Source organism: Cupressus sempervirens, chromosome 5 (genome assembly GCF_028749045.1).
Source record: "Cupressus sempervirens isolate cs-2001-9-10 chromosome 5, ASM2874904v1, whole genome shotgun sequence".
NCBI lineage: Eukaryota > Viridiplantae > Streptophyta > Pinopsida > Cupressales > Cupressaceae > Cupressus > Cupressus sempervirens.
In genome coordinates, this window is record NC_143122.1 from 917,354,656 (window position 1) to 917,379,516 (window position 24,861).

General features: G+C 35.4%; 1 protein-coding gene across 5 annotated transcripts in view; it reads left to right on the top strand.

The window, feature by feature from the left end:
* LOC149558895 (endoribonuclease Dicer homolog 3b-like) overlaps positions 1–24,861 on the top strand; it is a 141,851-nt gene that overhangs the window by 656 nt on the left and 116,334 nt on the right. For 4 of the 5 annotated variants that reach the window (XM_089832917.1, XM_089832919.1, XM_089832921.1 and 1 more), the window contains exons 2-6: positions 98–336; positions 18,965–19,145; positions 19,280–19,393; positions 22,082–22,216; positions 22,326–22,395. In XM_089832917.1, coding sequence (XP_089689043.1) covers positions 104–336; positions 18,965–19,145; positions 19,280–19,393; positions 22,082–22,216; positions 22,326–22,395 — 733 coding nt within the window. In that variant the 5' untranslated portion in view covers positions 98–103. Of the gene's footprint in view, positions 1–51; positions 337–18,964; positions 19,146–19,279; positions 19,394–22,081; positions 22,217–22,325; positions 22,396–24,861 lie in introns of all 5 variants that reach the window. The other variant, XM_089832918.1, reaches the window with a different exon arrangement.

Genomic DNA, 24,861 nt, shown 5'->3' on the forward strand with positions numbered 1-24,861 from the left:
GGGAAAAAACAAAAACTAATTTGAATTCTTATCTGTTTGATTTTTTTTCAGGATTTTTGTTAAGTAGGGGCATTCCTAATTGACATGCTTGCTGTAGGTGGCCATGGCTATGGCTAGTTGTAGCTCAAAATTGGCGGGGAAGAGCACCTTTGGAGAGGGTAATGACCCGCTTATTGTTTACCCTGTGCCGAACAAGAAGGCCAAGAAGGAAAGCGGAGTGAAACGGAAGAAGACGAATTTGATAGAGTCAAAGAAGAAGAGCAAGGTGGAGATCGTCGAAGAAGAAGGACAAAAAGAAGAAAAGGTTGCGCGGTCAATTCTGGAGACGACAAGAAGGTACACAATCCACACCACTTCTCTAGAAAAAGAAAACAATAAAAATGAATGTGCGTTGAGGCTGAATTTTGTAATTGTATGTTTACAGTAGATATTATTTTTCCACTCCATAAAGATGAGTTGGCATGGTTTTGGAAATTACTGTGCCCGTTTTTTCATCAACTTTTCCATACGCACATGGTATATCATCAGGACGATGAAGGGCCCATAGGAGCTGTGAGATATTTGAAAGTTTATTGCCTTTTGACCTTATACCTTATATGAATTTTGCCCTACTTAGCCGCCGTGGTGATAGGTGAAATGCTTTGTACAAATGGCAGGGGACCAAGGAAATTCACACTCAGAAAGATGCAAAAGTCAGAACGACTAGGGAATCAGTAGTTAGGTGGTTGTGTAGACATAATTACCTTTAGGGATGTTATAATTATGTTTTTTTTCGAAGGTTCTCTGCTCCATGAAGTTTCTGAATGGGGACTTTTTAGAGGACTGAGACATGTTTTCGGTATGGGTATGGTTCAATGCCAATCTTTAAGGGCCCGTTTGGCGCTCGGAATTAGAGTGGAATAGGCATTGGTAAATTCTAAAAAATTTCAATTCCTCGTTTGGGTGTGTCCAATGGGAATTCAGATAAGAATATACATGCCACTTTTGTCCAAAAAACAAGCATTTGCCATTCCACCTAAATAGGTGGAATAGCAAATGTCCATTCCTATTCCATATTTACTTTTCTACAAAACATAATATTTCGGGTCCATAAAAAGTATGGTGCTCATTTTATTTGGGCATTTTTAATGGCGTGAAGGAGTGAGTCTGCGTTTTGGCCGTTTGTGTTTTGGCCTTGAGTTTGCGTTTTGGCTTGAATGATGAAGATTTCATTTGCCCATTTTCTTTAAGAAATTTCTACTCCCCATTCACTGGAAGAGGTGAGGCAGGCATGAACAAATAGAATCTTGGCTTGAAAAAGATGGGTTCTTCCCATATAACAAAGCCTCTTTTCAATTAGCTTTCAATGGTAAGCCTCTGTTTGGCAGCATTTAATTTTCTCAGCATTTCGGTGATGTCTTTATCCCTCACAGCTGGCCCTACAAACGTCAGCTAGATTGGCTGTTGGTCTATGTAATCTCTTGCTCAACCTTCTATTCCTCCTTGTGAGAGAAAGTAAACATGATCTGATTTTCCGTGGGTAAACTAGGAAAAAACAGTCTATTCTTGGTGAACCAAACGCATGATAGACATATTCCCTATTGAATTCTGGGTGAACCAAACAGACCAAGAATAGCGAATCCGGAATAACAAATGCATGAATAGTGAATCCGAAATAACAGATGCCTATTTCCAATTCCTATGCCCGCTGCCAAACGGGCCCTAAGGGTCCGTTTGGTTCCTGGAAGATGATAGGAATTGGCTTTTTCAAAATCCCGATTTGAATTTTTTTGTGTTTGTTTCACAATTGGCAAAATGGAATTAGCATACTGGACTTCCAATTTTGCCTCAAAACCAGGTTTTCCAACTTCCTACTAGCAAGTAGGAATTGAAAATCAAAACCTGGTTATGTTTTTTAAGGATTGTAAAAACAATAGATTGGACTACTTTTTGAAATTTGCCTTCAACTACAAGCTTACGCATAAAAATGTGTCTTCACACACATCTTTCGAGTGAAACAAACAGTTCAAGTAAAATCCCAAAAATCGGAATGAAGATTTGTAAAACCTTGATTTGGCTAAACCAAGGTTTCTAAAAATCTTGGATTCTTAAATTCCACGAACCAAACGGACCCTAAGGGATGATAGGGGTCAGCTATTACAAAAAGGGATTTTTAATATACATAGAGAGATTTCAAATATGCATATCAGTAGACCAATAAACCATTCATCATACACAATTTAAAAGCCCAACAAATAGCAAGTTAACAAAACTCAAATGCTTTCATTATCAAAATAATGCATACATATTGCATAACTGCCCAAAGACTCCAAGCTTCATGCATGGAATGACATAAAATATTGAAATGTAAACAATAGATTTCAATCTATAACTCAAATACTAAGCAACTCCATAATCAATTGTCCATAATAAATTGGAATTATAATCAACAATGTATTTGCAAATATATTGCTGTCCATAAACAACACATGGTAGGTCTAGGAATCGAAATCCAAATTAGAGTCAGGCTATGAATCATTGGTAGGATGAGTGTCTTCCTCATGTAATGAAACCTCGAGCAATCTTGGAGAAGTCTCATCCTCCTTAACTTGCATAACATCTTTAGGATTGAACTTCCAATGTAAGTTTGGAGTCTAACAATACTCAATACTTTTCCGATTTTGTAGCCGCAATGCACTGATAACTTCTCTGATTGTCTAGTGGCAAGACTATTCCTTGTGCTTGATTGGATGAAGCTATATGTGAACCAATTCCTCTCTGCATCAAAGTTCTTGACAACTTGTGAAAGAAGACTAACAACAAGTATTCTAAGCTTAGGTGCATCCCTACCATGTCATGCCCACCATCTAATGGGGTTAGTTTGAGCTGATGTAGCTCTGTTTGTCCTTGCCTTTGATCTGTCAAACATTGGACCTTGTGAAATTAGCTTTAGGAGGATTGAGATAATGACTCAAATAATATTAAACAAAGAAATATAAATATAAATTGAAATACTTATTTATTATTATATCTATATAAATATGTAGTCTAATACTAATTACAACATGGTCTTTAAATATTGTTGACCAATGTTAGAGCAACATGTTGGGGTTTAGTTATTGATTATGTTTTGCCCACAACCAGCTGTCAACCATTTATGTTTTTTACTATCATGCTGTTGTAAAGTCACGATGCTTCATGGTGTTTGTACGTGGATATAAATCCATGTACATCTTTCAGATCACAGATAAGGTGAATACAAATATATATCTGATCATTATTTATTGTTTTGACTTTTGAGTATTATAGAAGATTAAGAGCCGTCTATCAATTTCTATTTGTAAAGTTGACAGTATTCAGAGTTGGCTGTTTTATTGAAATTGTCTACTCTCAGATGTATATCAGAAATCAAAGACATAAATTGTGTGAAACAAAAGAGAATCATTTGTGTATTTCATTAGGGAAAATATAAATTGTTGTTAGTCTGTTTTATATATTTAACATGGCATTAGATCCGGCCTAAAAAGATCATAATCCAACATATAACTTGAGCAATTTAGATACTTGACCTCATCTCCTCTTCTAATTCTCTACTATCATGATGGTGAATGGGTTGAAGGTTGAGGATAGGCTAAAAGGAGCCTCAAACTTCATAGCTTGGAGGTTTAGAATAATGTTGGCTTTAGAGGAAAACGACTTGGATAGTTTTATACTAGAAAATAATGCTTCACCCAAAAATGAATCAGAAATATTTCAATTAAAGAAAAATAACACTAAAGCAAAGATGATGATTGTATAATTTGTGAAGGATCACATTATGCCAATCATTGCAAATCTTAAGACTGCTAGAGAAATGTTCATGAAACTAGAACACATGTATGAAATTAACAATATAAGTAGAACACTTGCATTGAAACAAAAATTACATCACATCAAAATGGTTAAAGGGGAATTAATAATTTATATTTATATGAAAATCACAGAACTACGAGACCAACTCTCCACCATTGGCCTTATTGTTCATAGGAAAGAATTGTCAATGATAGCTCTAAATGGACTTTTTGACTCTTGGGAATCTTTGTTCCAAGGAATTAGTGCAAGATTAGGATTTCCCAAGTTTGATCGATTACAAGTTGATTGCATACAAGAGGAATCAAGATTGCAAACAAGAGGAATCAAGATTGATTACAAAAGGAATCAACTAAGGCTCTACCAAGGAAGAAACTCATGCATTAACTGTTATTTTCTCCAAGTATATTATGATTGTATATCATTTTCTTCAACTTTCTCCATATGGGTATTAGTCCTACCATAACCGTTATATTATTAACTCAACCATTTTTGAGTTTTCTGTAGGTGAATAAATTAAAAGCTGATTGCCTACAAGAGGAATCAAGATTCATTACAAAAGGAATCAACAAAGGCTCTACCAAGGAAGAAACTCATGCATTAACTGTTATTTTCTACAAGTATATCTTGATTGTATATCGTTTTCTTCAACTTTCTCGACATGGGTATTAGTCCTACCGTAACCGCTATATTATCAACTCAACCATTTATGAGTTTTCTGTAGGTGAATAAATTTCATGGTCCCACCTGTAGGGAGGGTAAACATGACATAGTAGCGGTAGTCTTCTTTGTGGCCATTTGGTATAATCCTTACAATCTTCTTCTGAGAAAATTTGTTCTCTTGTCTTCTCCTCTCTTATGTTTATATATTCCCTTAATCTATTGGGTTCTTAATCATGACAATTGAAAAGGATTTTGCTTGTAAGCTAGGTATTAAACTTGTTTGCATTAGTTGGAAATTGAATTTAGGATCTTTTATTTATTTTTTGGTGCTCTATCATGGAGTTACTAAACCTTTTGGCGAGTAGATCTTTTTGGTGATATATTTGGTTCAGGTGTGGATTATTTTTTGAATATCCTGAATTTAGGATCTTTTATTTGTTTTTGGCTACTTTGCTATGGACTTAGTTGCTATTTTTTCAAGTATAATACAATAATATTATAATATCAATTATATTATCACACTAATAACTCTATTTTGATATAACAAAATTATATTATCATATAATATAATTATATTATAATAATAATTATATCACGATAATTATGCTATCAATATAATTATATTATTGTGATAATTGTTGGCCATTTTTGCCCACCATTTAGGCCATCATCAATAACTGATCGGAGATATCTTCAATGGGTTGGATTCTTTGCTGTGAGTTAACACGTTGAAGGTTGGCAGTTTGTGTCCATTGGACTTGTGCCACATGGCGGTGAGCAAACTTGCGTGTTATCCCATTTTCGCTATTTCCGAAAGCTTCATCTCCAACTTCTGCGAAATTGCAAAATTGCTATTGTCTCTTCCTCCATGTGTTGGAGAATGTGCCAACCAAAAGTTTTCTTCCACTTGGCAGATTCTTCTTGTGCTGAGTTGCTTCTGATCGGACGGTTCTTGTATTTTTGTGTTGTTGCCCTTTGCTTTTGTGAAGATGAGATGGCCATCAGATTCAGATGCATATTTGGATATTTTGAGTGCATCTCAGTCGTCCATTTGTTATGTGGGGAATCTACATCTATGGTTGGGTTTTATTCATCTGTTGGGGAGATTCTTGCAACATCTGATCCGTCCATATTTAAATGAAGATATTCATGAATGGTTCAGATCATTTTCTGGGCAAATTAGAATTATTCCTCATAGGTCAACTCCGTATTTTTGCAGCGGGTTAACATTGCGTGTTAACCCCCCTGCATTTTTTTGACAGCGGTGCGGATTCTTTTGTTGCAGCCATGACACTTTACAAGGACCATTTCTTCAATGTTGAATGACATTTTGGGTCTTGTTTCCACGGCACCAATGCACTCCATGCCTAATTATTGATGTTAACGATCAAATCTAATGGATTTGATTTCTTACGGTTGGGTGTATTCTTGTTTTGGCCCTTCTTCTCACTTCCAAACAACAAATTGTATTTCATGATCAGATTTAGTTTTGATATTCATTTATTGCTGCTCTTTGCAACTTGACTCCATCTTGCGGGGTACGAACTTCAAGTTAACATTAGAGTTATGCCTGATCTATAAAGTCAAGTTGCAAATACTTTTTCTGGGTTCTTCTTTGGTTCTTTTACAACAACATTATGCTCAATGATTGTAAATTTCTTGTTTTGCCTTGCATTAATAGAAACCCTTGTTTTCCTTTTCTTGCCATCTGATTATCTTGTACATATTATGCCTCATGTTGAATGTTTCTATTTCAGCATTTAAGTTTGTATGTTGTGTTTACTTACTGATGGTGTTGTGTTGTGAAATTCTTCTCCTTCCAACATCTCATTTGCTTTAACCTACATATCAATCCTTAAAGGAGCGAATTAGAGTCTAGATCGTGACTTTTGGTGTCTTTCGTTAATGTCATGTGCATCTACAAGCAAAATAGCAACAACGTTCTATCTCGGTGCATCACCCCCTTTCCCTTTTTGTATCTTCTTTCAATTCTCCTCGTCCCTTTTCCTCCCCAGTTTTGGTTTAGGTACATCCTATTAGTAAGGAAGCCGGCCTTCTTCGAAGATTGGACCTCAAAGCGCAAGTCCCACACTTGGAGGTTGTTTCCATGTTACATAGGATCCCTTGAGGGTCATACCTCAAGCAATGGTGCAAACTTTTGTGTCAACAATAACCATATATGTTATCTATGCGAGCGTGAACAAATCTGACCATAGCTACAATAATATCAACTCTCATAGCTAAGGAGGAATACTTATGAACTTCTAGTTTGTCCTTCAAACGTTATCTTCAACACTCCCTCTTAGCTAGAGAGGAATTCATTTTAGATTATGTCATAATGAATAATTAATACGATTAGTAAGTTAATGTCTCAAGCAATACAGAGCACTATTTGAGATATCACTGTGAATTTGATATGTAATCCTTCCGATGCTAACTTCAACACTCCCTCTTACCTAGGGAGACATCTATACAAGGTTAAGTTATATTAAGGTTTAAAGTAAATATCACAATGAGTTTTAGATATCTCCTTATGACATATCCATATGTAATATTCGTCATTGTTGATTTAGAAAGTTTATCTTTAGGGCTTTTCCTTGAGTACCACCATAAGCTATGTTATCCTCCATAATGGGCTTAACATACTTACCTTTAGGGCACAACTTGGATATTGTTGTACGCACTAGCCACATTAAAAGATTTAACAGATTTACCTTTAGGGCACAACTTGGATATTGATGTATATGCTATCTACCTTAAAGGGCTTTGAGATATTTACCTATAAGGCACAACTTGGATATCGTCGTATGTTCTATCCACTTTGAAGGGTTATATGATATCTACCATTATGTCCCTGAATACCATTGTATGCGCTATCCTCCATAATGGATTTATGATATCTACAATTATGGGTTTTTGTTGAGTACCATCACATGTGTTACCCACCATAATGGATTTCTTAACCATCATTGTGAGATTGTCACCTCACAAGGATATTTGTATCACAAGTACAAGGAAAACTAACTCAGATTGTCTTATGTAGTGTTGTCATGGTGTCACAAACATGACATCCATCATGAACCATATTAGAGGGTGGAATAAGGGATTTAACCTCAAACTTGTCTCTCACAAAGAAGAACACATTAAGCAAATATCGAGCTTTTGACCTCTTTGTTTAAGGTTGCTTTCGATGAACTTGTCAAACTCCCTCCGAAGCTAATATCAACCTTCTGACCTCATGGCAGAAAGTCAGGTCTTTATTCTTTAGAGGAGAGGGATCTAAGGGGTGACCCCTCTTCTTTTATTATTAGAAAAAAGGCCTTGATCCCATTGAGGATTTGTCTCTCTTGACTCTTTTCTTTCACTTTGGGCTAATTTTGATATAGTTTTATTCTAGTTTGCATAGTTGCTCTTATCCTCCTCTAAGGGCTTGACACATACTATGGTCAATGTGTAATTATGTTTAGACTCAAATATATCTACCTCTTGAGGGTTTCCCTTGCTGTGGTTTATCATATTGGTTATAATTTCAGAATCAATCTTGGATTCACCCTATTTTGGCCTACTACGAGAAGTGGTTAGCTCATTCTTGTCGACATGAAGTGTGGTAGGAAAAGAAGTACCATTGGTAGGGCATGAGAGATCCAACTCATGCATATCACTCATATGGGTAGGGATGGGTATCTCACCATATTCAGGTTCCTGGGTGGAGTATGATTGCTTATGCCTTTATCCAAGTTGTTGGTCTCAACCCTCATAGGGAAAAAATCCTGAGATGGCAGACTTTTGGATGCATTGAATTTTTTACCACCATTCATGATTTTATTTTATCGAGTGAATGTGAGTTTCAATCCTTTACTTGGCCTCCTAGATTTTCTTAATCTTTTCCACCACTAATTGTTGAATGTTCTTGATTTTGTATTTCTCACTCGGGTCACTCGTAGGGGCAACCTTGGAGGACTCAGAGCAATGGCCAAGGAGGAAATGGAGGTAGGAGCCTTATCATAAAGGATATCTTTGATAGCGACATGAATATTGTTTAGCTCTTGAACAATAGAAGGGGGGATCTAGTAGTTGTGGCATTAGAGATGAGAGAGGGAGACTCAGAGTTAATGCTTCGGGATAGGGAAAGGTCTGTTGGAGGAGGTTGACCAGGATCTTGAAGGGGGATGTGGGCCAAACGAACTTGGGCTTCAGGGGTCTGTTGAGCAACATTATGGTTAGGTTTAGGATCTTGTTGGTTGACCTCGTTATGCTTTTTTCTTAGCATAGGGTATGTTTCCCTAACATGTCCAAGGGCCAAGGAGGGAATGGGGGTAGGAGCCTTATCATAAAAGGTATCTTTGATAGCAACATGGATATTATTTAGCTCTTGAACAATAGAAGGGGGGATCTAGTAGCTCTGGCATTAGAGATGAGAGAGGGAGACTCAGAGTTAATGATTTGAGATAGGGAAAGGTCCGTTGGAGAAGGTTGACTGGATCTCAAGGGGGGATGTGGGCCAAACAAACCTGGGCCTTAGGGGTTTGCTGAGCAACATTAGGGTTAGGTTTTGGATCTTGTTGGTTAACCTCGTTCTACTTTTTTCTTAGCATAATGTATGTTTCCCTAATATGCCCTTGCTATCTACAAAGAAAATAAGAATCAAGCCATCCCAAGAATTCAACAGGACATTCAAAGTGTTCATCGTTAAGATCAATATTGATTAGATTCAAGAGATCAACTCCAAGTTTCATAGAAAGAAAAATTCAAGCGTCCAAGCGGGGAAGAAAAAATGAAGATTCATCCATTTAAAGAACACTTCCAATATACTCTTGGGTTTTTGGAATCCATCTCCCTAGAGGGGGGCATTTTTAACTGTTACCCATCTAGGGCATGACAAGGACACCACCTCTTGGCTTATGGCATCCCACCCTACGGCCCTAAATGAGGCGCCACCAATGGATGAAAACTCTTCCTTTAAGACATCAATTTGGCTACTAGGGTCATTGGAAAAGAAAACAAATGACTCATTTTGAATCTTTTTGTATAAAGAAAAAGAAGACCCTAATTTTTAGACCCACATCATATGAAACCAATTATTGAGGAAGCTTCTTGAAGTCTAGTGGGATCCAATGGTGCAAGGAAGTTAGCAACACTTTTAAGTTTAAGTTTTTTCACTATTTAATTCTTAAAGCATCTTAGAATTAGGAACAATGTATAGGGTCGAACTGGAATGCTTACCCATGGGTCTACCATCATTTTCTCTAGCTTGAGTAGGACCTTCTGCAACGAGGAATGCGGTCCAAAACTCGTAACTTTGTCTTCCACAATTGCAACTTTGAAAGAACGTGCACCTTTACCTGTAGGAATGGTCTCATGCGATGTGCCGTTTGGAAGGTCACAAATCTGACATGTTATAATTTTGTTTCCATAACTAGGTCCAAATTGATTAGTCTGTAGTCTGCAATACCTAACAATATGCCCAAACTTGTTGCAATTATAACACATGACTCCCATCTCAGCAGTAACAACTTCGATTGTCACACTAAGATAGATGATGTAACCTCCCTTTAAGGTTGAACATCTCCCTCTAAATCACAAGCTCACTTTGAATCTCATATTTGAATGTAAATATACATCATTAATTCAGTAAGCAATGTCATCATATAGTTTGCATAACCTCTCATCACCCCATTGCGTCTCGCAATCAAGAAAGATTAATAATAACTTCTAAAGTAAATACAAAAGCATAAAAAATTCATAGTCATGGAACACTTATCTTTTTCGAGAAGAATCTCAACATACACACAATAATCTCTTTGAACAATAAGTAAAAACCAACACTTGCACAAATCCAGATCAAGGTTTCTTTTAAAAATCAATAAAGCTCCTCATGATAGTTTGTGTCCATATTGAGGCATTTGGCAAAGAGCTGGTTGAATTCTTCTCATGAGCTCTTTTATCAAACAACAGCTAGCCCAACCAGTATCAAACACTTACAACACGAGCCTTCTCCCTTGGCTTAATTTGCCCCAAACTAAGCAAACAGTCCACATTGTTAAGTGATTGTACTTTACAGGAACATGCTCAGCCATGGGAAGGGGACTAATGTATCTCTGGGAGGCCTCATTTGCAACCCTCCTTGCTAAAACATGACTATCGACTACCTAAAGTAGTCCTCTTTACTTCAGGTGTTATTCTGCTTGAAATATATTCTACAGGTTCATATCAAAACATACTAGATCTTGAACTGTTCCACTATAATCCTTGTAGAACTCTCTTGAGACTTGAAACATGAAGCGATACCACATTGTAATGGCAAGTCTTCTCCTTAACTATCTTTTGTGTAATATTTGCACCGATTCTTTCCTATAGGTATTTGTTGATAGATAAAGAAACTTCGCTATCATTGGAATTATGAGAGGTAGAGACAAACAAGATTAATCCCAAGACTGCAACCAACCAAGAATGAGAAAGAAGTAAAAAATGATTACTCGGAAACAAGCAAACATAAATATGAGATTTTATATGTTAAATATGAAACTTCTGCCAAGATAAGAATTATAACGATAGTTCTATAATTGTGATCGACAATTTACATAACACAATGAAGCCCAGTCAACATGGACGAGAGAAGAGAAGACAACATACACTGAGGTAAGACATTTGCTGAGGGACGAGAGAAAGGAAGACAACATACACTGAGGTAAGACATTTGTTGAGGGACCGATGAATACAAAAGAAACATAGAGTAGGAGATGACAAAGCTAGAAGAGCCGAAACAAAGCCATCGAAGAAATATAAAATGACTTACGAGCCACCAAAATACAAGTTTAGCCATGATGTAATCAAAAGGCAGATAAAAGAAGGACTAAGTCACAAACCATTGCATATGTAGAGGATTCCCATATACTGAAGAAAAGTTTCACACAAAATGGGCTATTCAGGAAACTATAGAAGGTGTGACAAGAGAAGTTCAATGATTATTGTCATATTGAATTGAGACAGTCCACCAACCCGCAACATGGCATACGGTACATACATATAAGGAGATTGGAAAAAATGTAATACAAATGAACATTTGATACATCAATGAATTGACACTAATAAGGATGCCACTGCTAATCATACTCACAATTCACTCGGGCTTTAACCATGAGACAATAGACACCCATAATATTGAGAACAAGAAAAAAGAGTAGAAGCCACATCATACAAGGCCATCAACTATTAAGATAATACAACTAATAACGTTTGAGGAGCTCAAAATTGAACAATTATCATCGATACACTATAGCAAACTATCTAATAGAAAGATGTTAGAGAATCCAAGCATACCATAAACACGAGACATTGAAATCAAGGAAGAACCATGATGCTATATTATCCCATTTAACTCTTCAAGAATAATATGTAGAGAAAATTGTCACAAGAGAGCAGATTGACTTCCTTTATTGTTGTTATCAAACTTTGCTCCAATACCATTTTAATGGTTATGCATAGAAATAAAGATAATACACAATATTATCCTGGGAAAACGCTTCCACTTGAAGGGAAAAACCCAGCCACACAACATAAAATATCACTTTTATTGATAAACAAATGTTTAAGTACAATGCTCTTCACTTGATTCAATATATATACAGATAAGAGAGATGCTTCACATAATTGAAGGTCTCTTCAATTTCCAAATTTAAAACTCTTCATATTTCCATATGCATGCCTTTTTGCATGACACATGACACATGTCTCTTTATATAATATTATCTCAAATATTATTGTAAATTTCACTTTCTGTTGAAGATGACCAAAATGGTCATATTTCTATTTCATAAAATTTGAGATAAAGATCTCTATCACAGCTACACTCTTCAGCAATTTCAGGTGCATGGCTTGGTTTTTTTAAGTTTTTGGTTAGGATTGGTTTTGGTGGGGTTGTGATTGTCTCTTCTGTTAGCCAATGCTCTTTGCTTTCTTCTCGTGTGTAGGCTTTTGCTGGCTTAGCTTGGATTCTTCCTTGCAAGACTTTGATACATGAGAAGTTAGCCCTTATTAAGGTGGAGTTTTTGGTTGTGGCTTTGTGGTGGGGTTGACACATGTTATGTTTTTTTTCCTCATTCCTATTCCTAATAGAGGTGTCTGTTTCTTCTATGGTGGTGAAGAATGGATGATGGATTGAGGTTGATTGGTGCTCTTTGTGGCTTTCTTGCAATTATGTCTACTTAGATACAAGGATGTTGTCCTCTTTGATCACCCCTAAAGTTGGCTTCATATTTTCTAATCGTATAGTGGTGGAGTCCTTTCTTTTAGAGGTAGAAATGGATATCGTGGGAGAGGAGGTGCTGTGTAGTTGGGAGTTTTTTTTGTGGTACCCAGTTGGTGCTGGGTTCCTTCCTTCTTAGAATCCTTTCTAAAGTTTTGGGGAGCCTTGGTAAAACCCCTCTTCCTTTTGACACTTTTGGCATGGGAGGTTATCTTCGTTTACTTTGATTTTCGGTCATTTAGTATCTTGAGGTAGACTGGGAAGGTTAGGGGATCTTGTCAAAACCATCTAGGGTTTGGGGAGGCTATCAAAAACTATGAAGGTTAGGGGATCTAGTTATGGGAGCCAAGCCAAAACCCATGATGGCTTTGGGGCGCCTTTCAAAATCCCATATTTTCGGCTAGCTTTGTGATGATCAGTCTTTTGAGACAACTTGTTATACTATTTTTGGGAGTCATGTCATCTAATGTTCCTTTCTAGTTCCCAATTGGAAGTTACCTGGCTGTAATGTTCCATTCTAGTTCCCGACTAGATGTTACGTGACTGTAATGTTCCATTCCAGTTCCCAACTAGAAGTTACTTGACAGACATTTGGAGCTTACCACCGTAATGTTTCATTCTAGTTCCCAATTGGAAGTTGCCTAGCTATAATGTTCCGTTCCAGTTGCCAATTGGAAGTTGCATGGTTGTAATGTTTCGTTCTAGTTCCCAATTGGAAGTTGCCTGGCTGTAATGTTTTGTTCCAATTCCCAATTGGAAGTTGCCTGGCCGTAATGTTTTGTTCCAGTCCCCAATTGGAAGTTGCCTAGTGTACGGGTTGACCTTTGTATCAATGTAGACAAATACCATACAGTTTAATGAAGGTGGGTCTTGTGGGGTGTTTACGCCATAGGGAGTAGATCAATTTGTAGTTTTAATATCCTTCATTAACAAATTAGAGAAGACATCTAATTGCCAACATACAAAAGTACACCATATAGCAGATACACGAGTGAGTCACAATTTATCATAGAGAGAATATACTTGCAAACACTGATGGCACTCAGATTTTCTAGATCTAAGTAAAGTAATACAGATAAGGGAATAGGGTGAGGAAATCCCACCGAAATCATGATAGCCAAGTAGGGAAGGTCTTGCACTTTCGAAATGGCAAACAATACTGAACTCCAATAGGAATTCGCAGTACAATAAAAAATAATCCAAATCACATACCTATAACAACTAACTCGACAAACATATATACCCAGTTGGAGGAAAACTCCCTGGGGAGAAACAACATGCCCACACATAATCCAACAAACACCTATGCCTAAGGAAAACTAAAGATGGGCCCAAAATACATAAATCTATTGGGACCCCAAAGAAAAGTTATTATTTTATTTTTATTTAATGACAATGATGCTACACGTCAAAACCCAATGTTTAGGCATGGGGAGCCTCTCAAAACCCTTTGGTTCTCCTTGATTAGGAGACTTTTTCTAGTTCGTTATGCTTTTTTTGTTGTACCTTGTTGTTGGCTGATTTTAAGATTACAGGAGCCTTGCCAAAACCCACAATCAAGTTAAGGGAGCCTAAAGAAAACCCAGTGTTCTTTATTTTGAGATTTTAGGTCCTTTGTGTTGTTTTATCTAGGGCAGCTAGTATTTTGATTGACTCTTGTTTTAGGCAGTTGTCTGTTTGTTTGTTTTGGGTTGTTGTTTTGTAATGCTTAATCTATTGCGGCTATTCATCTTAACAGGGCTCCATAGCTCCCTTCAAATCGGTTTGAAAAGGGTTTTAGGGCCCCTTCAGAACTAATAAGTTTATGCAAGTTTCCTAAGAACCAAAATATGATCTTCTATTGTTTTTCCGTATGCACTAATAAAGTAGAAATGTTTGTGTGAAAATTTTGATCTACGGGTTTTTGGATGCAAATATTTTGTAGAATCTTGGTGTTTGCAGCAAGCTGGTAACCATGGGGGCTTTTCAAAGAAAGTTAGATTTGGTTTTCATTTCACCAAAATCAGAGCACAAAAAAACATTTTGGCACATTTTGATTTGTTGATCAAATGGAGTTGTGCTGATGCTTTCACGTATAAAAATCAATATTTTTTGGATAACGTAACTTATCTTGAACAAATTCTTTCTAATAATTAATAGACCCTGTTAGAATCAATGACTTCAAGATGTTGCATCTAGTAAAGAGGTTAGGGATATTTGAAACTAATTTTCATATTTAATTTATCTTGTTATCCTCCTACCATTGTAGCACACAACAAATAGGCCACCAAAAATTCATAAATAGCTATTGTGTTCGCATATAAAGTGAATGAAATAAAGTTGTCTATTGTCAACATATAGTGGGTACTATGTATGGGAAGTCAACCATGTTAATAGGAATATTAGGTCAGCTACATTTCTTTCCTTTTCCATTTTTTTGACATTGGGGATGTTTTAGACTGGGGTCCCATGCGCACCCGCCTCCTTAAAAATAGAGCGGGCGCAATTGAGATTTTTAAGGAATATTTAAAAAGGGAAACGGTCATATGGATTTGTATGTGAATCTGCAAAAACAATCACCTCTTAAATTCAAGGAAACTAGTTGTCTCATGAATTTTAAAAATAAAAAATTATATTTCTTCATAAATTTGTTTGTTGGATTATTTCATTTTGGTGTGAAAATGAAGACCACGTTGTTGACAAATGTTGATGTTTGGTAGCTTCAGTTGGTTAAACCTATGAGACTATAGTATCAATTTACACACATATATATAAATAATATAGTTATTTTATTAATTATAATGGATAGACATGTCTCATGCGAAGACATGTCTCTCCATGTGTCATTTCCAATACATATATGAGGAGATTGATGCATTTGAAAAGCATATACCAAAACAAATAATGGCAATGCAATTACATCTACAAGCGGTCTTAAGAACTCAACATGGTATCAGAGCCTACTTGTAGATGAATAGAATGAAAAGCACTTCAAATGCTTATAAAGCTTGAAGGGGTAGAGAACAAGGATTTGTGATGAAAGAACTATTTTGGGCATGCTATATTGTGTTCCCAGATTTGACAACAGTGTCCGGTGAGGAAGAGCTAGTTCGTGATGTGGTTGAAGAATCGACTGCAATGTTGGACATGGGGCTAGAGCAATCCATAGACTTGAGCGATTATAAATTTCTCATTCAGGTGACAGTAGCACTTGCGATTGTGGGCACCTTTCTTAGACCATTGTTATTTTGATTCGGCTGATGTTCTCTTCATATTCTTTTAGAAATGTTTATATCAATGAAGGAGAAAGTTGCAATATTTTGTTTGTGTCTCTACATTCTTAACACATTTTTTGGCAACATTCAAACCGTAATTTATGGCTATCAAACAAAACATATGTTTCGCAGATTTGATGAACGCAACTAGAAAAAAAATTAGACTTATAGTCTTAAGTCATTGCCTTTAGAACCTCACGTATAGTTTTGCCTTGCTCCCATTCAAATACGTTGCTCACGATAAAAATGTTTTTCACTCATATTACATGACAATTCATAGTTTCGTTGCAGGATCGGAATGAAATCTTGTTGCCAAATAATGGACAATTGAAATGACTCAATTCATGTCTCGTTCTGTGAAGAAGATAATTGATATTCACTATCATTTATCATTATTGCTTGATATACATAGACTTCAATGTTATGCACATGCATACTCATCTTGGTAGTGGTCTATGTTGAAGATTCTGAAGACGATATGCATTTAAATGGTACTGACCATACAGATGAGTTAATATGAGCATGAGTTCTATGCAAAACGAGGGGATAATATATAAAGCAACCTTTTTTTTATAACTGACCATACACCAGGGACGACATTGATTTTGCCGCACATAAGGACCAATATACAATCCCATTAACATTGAAAACAAAGTTTTAGAAATGCATATCATGCCACGGGGGAATAATCACCCGTCAATAATAATAACAGATTTGAAAGAAGGGAGATGTATCAGGTAATAATGAAAGAGAGGAACATATGATATTACCATGATACTTGGGCTTCTAACTTTATAAGGAAAATCTCTACATGAGTGAAGGGCCAGCAAATAGAATGAAAGGACAAACAATACCTAAAAAAAGGGATATTGAGATTAAGAGGGAGTCTTACATTTCATTAGAAAACTTTGAAAGAGACGGAGTAGATAGAGGACATTGTTCAATCTACCTTTACTGATCTCGATTGTATTGACTCAGAGGGAGTAGACCATGCTAAGATGGATTCTCTAGTAATCGATACATTGTAGCTGTCAATAGGACTATGATTCATGACTATTTGGGCCTACCACTTGTGTACATCATGAGGAAGTGATGACTTCCAAATGATCATCACTTGTATTTGCATAAGTTATTGAAAGGTGACAATCTTTCAATAACTTAATCTATTATGATGGATATCTTACGATGTCTATGCAAATCATGATAGACTATACTTTGCATGGTGGATGTTTATATGGTATGCATTATGAGAATGTGAGTGCATATACCCTATAAACATTAAAGCACCCAGTGAATGTCAAATGAGTTGACGTTCATGAATGTCAAATGAGTTGGCATTCAAATATCAAATGAGTTGATATTCAAAGTCAAATAAGATGACTTTCAAATGTCAAATGAGTTGACATTTGCCAAATGAGTTGACATTCAATCAACTAGGACGTCAAATGAGTTGACATTCCAAAAATCATTTTTTTACATTGAGGTAATATGTTCATATTCTTGTTTATCCTCCTTAGCTAAGAGGGAGTGTTGATGTTTGGTAGCTTCAGTCGGTTAAACCTATGAGACTATAGTATAAATTTACACACACACACACACACACACACACACACACACACACACACACACACACACACACACACACACATATAGTTTGCTATTTTATTAATTATAATGGATAGACATGTCTCATGAGGAGGCATGTCTCTCCATGTGTCGTTTCCAATACATATATGAGGAGATTGATGCATTTGAAAAGCATTTACCAAAATGAATAATGGCAGTGCAATTACATCTGCAAGCGGTCCTAAGAATTCAACAACTAATGCCATAATTCTTCCCTAAGCTTGTGGGGCTATTTCCAGCCCCACCCCATTTTCACCCTTTTAAATTAAGAGGGCTAAAAGGTTGGAGTTCTTATTTTATAGAAAGAGTTTCTAAATAAACCTTTAGCATCCTTAAAAAATTATCACGAGGCCACCCACACCACAAAAATAGAGCCCAAGCCCTTCCCATGGGACCCTTGCCTTACTGGTTAGTTTATTTCAAAACCAATTTCTGTTGTATGCATATGTAATAATTCTTGAAAATCCCATTCTACTCGTATGGTAGCAAAGTTTTTCTTTGTTCAATTTCTCAAAGTTGATGCGTAGATGTGGTTACCTTTTTAAAAAGTTTGTATTCCAGAATGTTCTTGATTAAATTTGTCAAACATGGGTAGAATCTTTCAAATGTAATTCAACACGTAGGAGTCATCAGGTTCCATAAGCTCAAACTTTCACCTGCTCTCTCTATTGTATTGGATTGCAAAAAGAGGATTTGAAGCATTGCACGGTAGGAAATTGGCTGTGAAGAATTATAAAAATGTTGATTAGGTATGCTTCTCAAGTTATATGGTTTTTCTTGTAGTATAGGTGGCTGAGAAAGACACTTTACCAATTTTTAAGTTGATTTCTATTGAATGGTCAACCATCAAAGGATTTTTCATGCATTTTCTTGTAGGCCTTTGTATTTTCAACATTTTGATATAGAATATTGTAGTCTTTGCAGTTTAAACCAAGTTCCTTACAATTTTTTTAAATTTTTTGATAGGTTTTGCTTTCACATGGTCCTTTGTAATTTAAGATATCTTTTATTATTTTGCCTTTTTAAAAAAAGCTTTTGGGTTCACTCTATAGATAGTCTTGCCGATAGCATGAATTTTAAAAAGAACAAAATAATAAATGTTAGAACTTGTCTGAAATTCTGTCCTACTATTGTAACTTACTGTAAATTGTTCTTGTCCTAGTAATTTTGAATTGCATGTATTTCATTCCATCAACCATAAGTAGAAATTTGATTAGTTTCAATTTCTTCATCAAAACTTTGTTTTCCTGTTTAATGTACAAGTTTGAGTAACATTTAATTGGTATTATGTTATAAATTGGAGCTTTCCTTGGCTGTCTTTAGCTAATAAAAAACTTCATGGATACAGGTATCAATTGGAAATATTGGATGTTGCTATTAGCAGGAATACAATTGTTGTTTTAGAAACAGGTACTGGAAAAACATTCATTGCAGTGCTTCTTATAAAGCAGATTGTTCATAAGTTAAAGGATCAAGGTGAGAAAGGTATAATTATATTTCTTGCACCAACGGTTCAACTAGTTGCTCAGGTATCTCTCTTGTGCCAACAATTTGACTAGTTACAATAGTTAGATTTTTGGCAAAATCATAATTGGAATTTTAATGTCTTATTTACCTTTATTCTAAAAGGAAAGTTATATGATACTTTTGTTGAAATTTCCAGCAATCTGATGTGATTAAATACAATACGGACTTGCAAGTGGGCTTTTATTACGGTGCAAAAGATACCAATATTTGGAATGTTGAAAGCTGGAAAAGAGAAATAGAAACAAACGAGGTATTCACAATGATAAGTACATTGCTATTTATGCTTTTTACCATTATTTTGAGTCCTCTCTTTCATACTTCTGGGTGTATAGTTACTTTGTTAGTGACAAGTGTCAGTTTTTGTTATGAGATCCAGATCATAGGCAACAAGCTTACTGTATATGGTTGAAAATAATTGACATCTACTAAGTAATGATGGCATTTGCTTTGACTTGGGGAAAGAATATTATTTAACATCAAGTTCCATTTTAAACTTTAACATGTACCTTAAAAATGAAATAGAAAAAAGACTTGAATTTTGGACGTGAATTGTATTTAATTCTAGTGTTATATTGTCTTTCTTTAGGGTGTCGTCCAAGGAGATTTTCTTTTTCAATTGCTCACATTTTTAAACCCTTCAAACGTTAGATTCTATTCTTTTCATGATACTCTATATTTAATATAGCCTTGCCTCCCTTAAATTTCAGCTTCTCTTTCGCTTCCTTAATTTTCTTTCACACTATTATCATTTTTGTCCTAGTTGTTAGGTTTTCACACGATCACCCTAATGCAAATGGGGGTCCCCTCTTTTTGCTGGTAGGTTTAGGTAGTAGAGTGATTATGACAAAATTGAAGATATAGAAAAGCCTTCTCAAAGTATCATGCGTGAAAAGTTGAGCAAAATGGCATATCTATTGATCCCTTCAATTTCTTATGAGTGGAAGTGATGGGCTGTTCTTTATGTGTGGCCAAAATTTGGTGGCCTGCTGTAGGTTGATGATTAAATGTTAAAGGAGGGGGCTCATTTCCTAAGATTGCTTTTTAATAAAGAATGATTCGATTTACAAGTTGTCACTTGATCTAATTTTCTCTTCCAACTAATATATGAAATGACTTCTAGCAGAATTGATACATTATTCTTTTATAGGCAAGCTTTGATGTCTTGTGTAGGGATGCCATAGACATAAGCTCTCACTTGAATATACGAGCTGGAATACTTGATTCAGAATCAGTACAAATCGAAATATAAATCCCACCACGTGAAATCTGCTGTACAATTTGAACATATTTTGCCCAAGGAGAAGTTTGGGTTTGTGTTAAAGTGATTTTGGTCCATGGAGATAAAAATTCTTGCCATTAGCATTGTGATGGTAGAGAGTTCAACGTACAACACATTTAAATAAATGATAAAATAATAAACTATATCTAGAATTAACTACTAGAAGTTCTTTAAGCAAACACCATAATTTCATGAGGCTGAGAGCAAAAAAAGAATCTCAAGAAAAAAACAAGTCCATTGGTAAAACAAAAATGCAGGAATATCAACCAAAAAGTTAAGAAAAGCTATCTCTGTTGCTAAATTATATGGTAGTCTCTCGTTAGTATTGAATGGTCTGTTGCACACTAAAACAATAGGAAGCTAATTATTTTGGAAATTTGTTGATCAATTTTTAACTCTATTTGTTAATCAATCAATTTTATTCTTAATGAGGTAAACTACTTTGTGTTTTTCTTTCAGATACCTTAGATTGCCCTATTTAAGATTAAAGTTTCTTTTTATGCATACAAGATAAAGTCAAATGTGTTCAACTTTTTGAAAAAAAGCCTAACCATTATAGAATCCATTATTTTTAGCTGTATTTTCTGTAAGTTCTTTCAAATTTGAATAGGTTTGGTGTGCTCTCTTGAGTTTTTCTGGGATAGACCCACAAGTTAGAAAACAGCTATTGGTTGGGACCCTGCCAGCAGTGAAGCAAGATCAGTATCATGAACAAATTATACCCTAACCAGCTAGGTAATGGGGATGAATTGGTAAACAGATGTTTATGTGTATGTGTTTGTGTATATCCCTATGTATACATGCATTTTATGTCCTAGCATGTATATATATGGGGATGAATTGGTAAACAGATGTTTATGTGTATGTGTTTGTGTATATCCCTATGTATACATGCATTTTATGTCCTAGCATGTATATATGTACTTACATATAAATATGTAGGATAACAGTGTATTTGAATATAAACCCACCTGTCTCCTCTGATGTTCTGTGTGTTCCTTTCTATTTGTCCTATTGGTTGCAGGTAAAATGCACATTTCCAATTTCTAGAACGGACTGAATACGTATCATAAATTCTAACAGTAATTGTAGAATTAAGTAATAGAAATATATGGTATTTTTTGTTGATGCTGTGCGCCAGAAATTTTTCTGTTTAGAATCAAGGTGAAGGCAACCATTAATATCTCATCAAGTTATAAGCGAAACTTTAAGTTCATTAATTTTAATAATATTAAAATCTAATTCTAGTTCTATCATTCACATTCTGTTGTACCATTTCCACATATAAGAGAATAGAAGTTTATTGAAGAATCATTTAAAAAATATTTGAAATGGGCATGCAATTTTGGTCTGTATTGCTATGTGGCTTAAAAGTTTCTTGCTTTTTTTTTCATTTCTGAAGCTTATTTAAAAATATAGTGTATATGGCTTAAAGTTTCTTGGTGTTTTTTTTCCTTTCGGTTTTTTCAGTTTATATTAACTTATAGTGTGTATAGTATAGAATAAACATCAGTTTTCTAACTTATGCAAAAGATTGCAGAAGAGCCTGCTAAATTAGTTGATGTAAACTGGTTTTAAGATGGGGGCGGGGAACTGAACTGCCTGAGGATTTTGGATTAGTGCTGAATCTTTCTAATTGATAATATGAATATTTTGTAGGTGCTTGTGATGACTCCTCAAATCTTATTGGATGGTCTGCGGCGCAATTTTATAAAACTAGACATTGTTCACCTGCTAATCTTTGATGAGTGCCATCATGCATGTGGGCACCATCCATATGCAAAAATAATGAAAGTATGATGAGGTTTTCATAATGGAATTTCTGTGAACAATAATTTTTTATTCTTTGTTATCTCAATCTACTGAATTTATAAGCCATGGAAATCATACTTTGTTGTTGAAGGAGTCTTATTACGGATCTCAGCAAAAACCAAAAGTATTTGGAATGACTGCATCCCCTGTCACGCGGAAGGGTGAGTTTGGTTTTCATCTTAGAATAAGTAACTAACAGATGCACTAATTGCAGATATGTAATTACGGTTCATTTCAATGTGAGATGCGATGCCTTATGTGTGTTTTATATTGTTGTAACATGTATTTAGCCATTAAGAGTCCTGCAATTACATACAAATAGTGCCAATTTTTATGCATGCTATTCTGTCTAAGGTATTATTTGTGTAGTTGATATAAACGCTCTGCAGTTGGAAGCCATTTGGTAATTGTGTGTTTATTGCATCGTATATCTCAATTTGGTATTTATTTAAAATAATGGCATAGCTACTTTTCTAAATTGTGAACATAAAGAATATTTCTTGGAATCAACTTCCACTTGTATGATAAAATTAAATTTTGCGAGGTTCAAGTTTACCATGGATGAAATTCAATAGGTCTGGTTTGGGTTTCGATTAGGGACTATTCATTTGGTCCAAGTAATGGTGGGTATGATAGGGTGGTATAAATTAAAAAAAGGTACTAAAAAAACATTATCAACCACAGAAAGTGAACTGAGAAAAGAATTGTAGCTGGGTTGGAAATATTTGAGTTTTGTGAAGTAAGATATGCAATGAAAGCTCATTTGGCTTCAAATGCCGTAGTTTGACTTTGGAATTGATGGCTCCCAAACCTTCAATTCACTTTTCGAAAGAACCAAATAAAAATGGGTTTGGCTTGTGCTAGTTGGAAAACCAATTTTTTTCCAAGTAAATATTAAGTAAACTGTAATTCAATCACACGTATACTTTTTGTTTACCAAGTCAATTTTTAGTTTTGGTTATGCTTGTTTTCCTTATAGAGACTATGATTAGAACACAACAAAATGCAAATAAAATATAATAGCAAGCATATGCACAATAAAATACTTTACTGTGAACTCCATTGTTAATGTTGGGGTCGAAAATCAATATTTTGAGCAGTGGAATACATTTTATCAATTTCATTCAGACATTTTAAGCATAGCACTCATTGACTATTTTCTACACAATGCCAAGTACTGCAGAAGTGAACTCATTAGTGAGTCAAGGCTTGATATCTTGAGTTTGGGCATTGATCTGGAATGACAGAAATCTACGACCCAAAACATCTCCAAGCACAGTAAACAACACTGGATATTTCATCATTAGAGGTGGGTATGCATAGGACTGTGGCAAAGAGTGTGACAAAAGTCGCAACTGTTAGGACTGCCTTCCTGTGATCTGACAAGCTTTCGCTAGGAATGGAAGAAGGGTGTGTTTGTGGAGGTATAATGATCAGATTCGTTTATGTAGAATTCAGTTTAGGACACCATCTGCAGCGATGCATCATTTCCCCATCTCTTTTGCAAGTTAGGAATGAATATGACCTGTCACACCATCCAAAGGGTTACAAACACCAAGTATATATGTCACCTTAGTTTAGACAGCAAAACAATAAGTACCAAATAATGAGGGCAAGCTCTGAAGAAATGTAATGATATATTAAGGTAAGGACTTGGATACTGACCCTTTAAGGTAAGTAATGGTATATTAATTTTCTTTTCACATTCGTATGAAATAGAATGCATATGTTTGTTATACCATTGTAGTAGCATATAGATGGTAATATAGAAACACACACACACACATAATTCGATAGGGATGATATTTTTTATCTAATAATGAGATTTAATAAATTTGATATTATTAAATGTAAAATTGATGTACATATAAGTGTTTATCATCCTTGAGTATTTTATCTAATCAAATTTAGTCTCTCTTATTTCTATATATACTATAAGAGCTATCTGCCTTGGTCTTTTCTGTAATGATCTGGTCTTAATATGATCAAAAGGAATTAAACCCGGTCTTGAGGAATTTTGTCAAACAGTTGGCCTACAATCTTGATGTTAACTGCTGCTACTGTAGTAGTACCTTCTCACTGGTTAATATTAAAATGAAATAGCTACCTTAGACATTTGTTAACTGACTCTAAGAAACTTGCAAAGATAATGACTCCGGCTGGTAACTTTATTGAAATATATAGCCTTGACTTTCAATCAGTAACAGAATGTTTGAGTCTGATTTATATGAATCATGAGGGACATAATGCAGTCCTCGTATAAGATGCTATCTGACAGTCACCAACTTGTTTCTACAGAACTGTTGATATAAAGATATGCACCTATTTTCACCAACAGCTACTGCTGTGCCCGATAATCCAAGGTACTGATTGCTGCCACAACTCGCCACTGTCAAATCTGCCACTCACTGTATGGGCTTAGTTCCCAGGGCTGCTCATACTATATTGCCATTCATCTGTATCAACTCTGATTTTGCAGAAGACACACACGTGATTCAGGAAACTTCACGTCCAACTGGGCAAAGTCAGGGGAATTTGACCATTAACCTCTTGCGTAATCCTGGCAGTATTCACTCTGCACCACCACTCACTGTCACGCTGCTTGAGGATGATTTGACTTCTCTGTC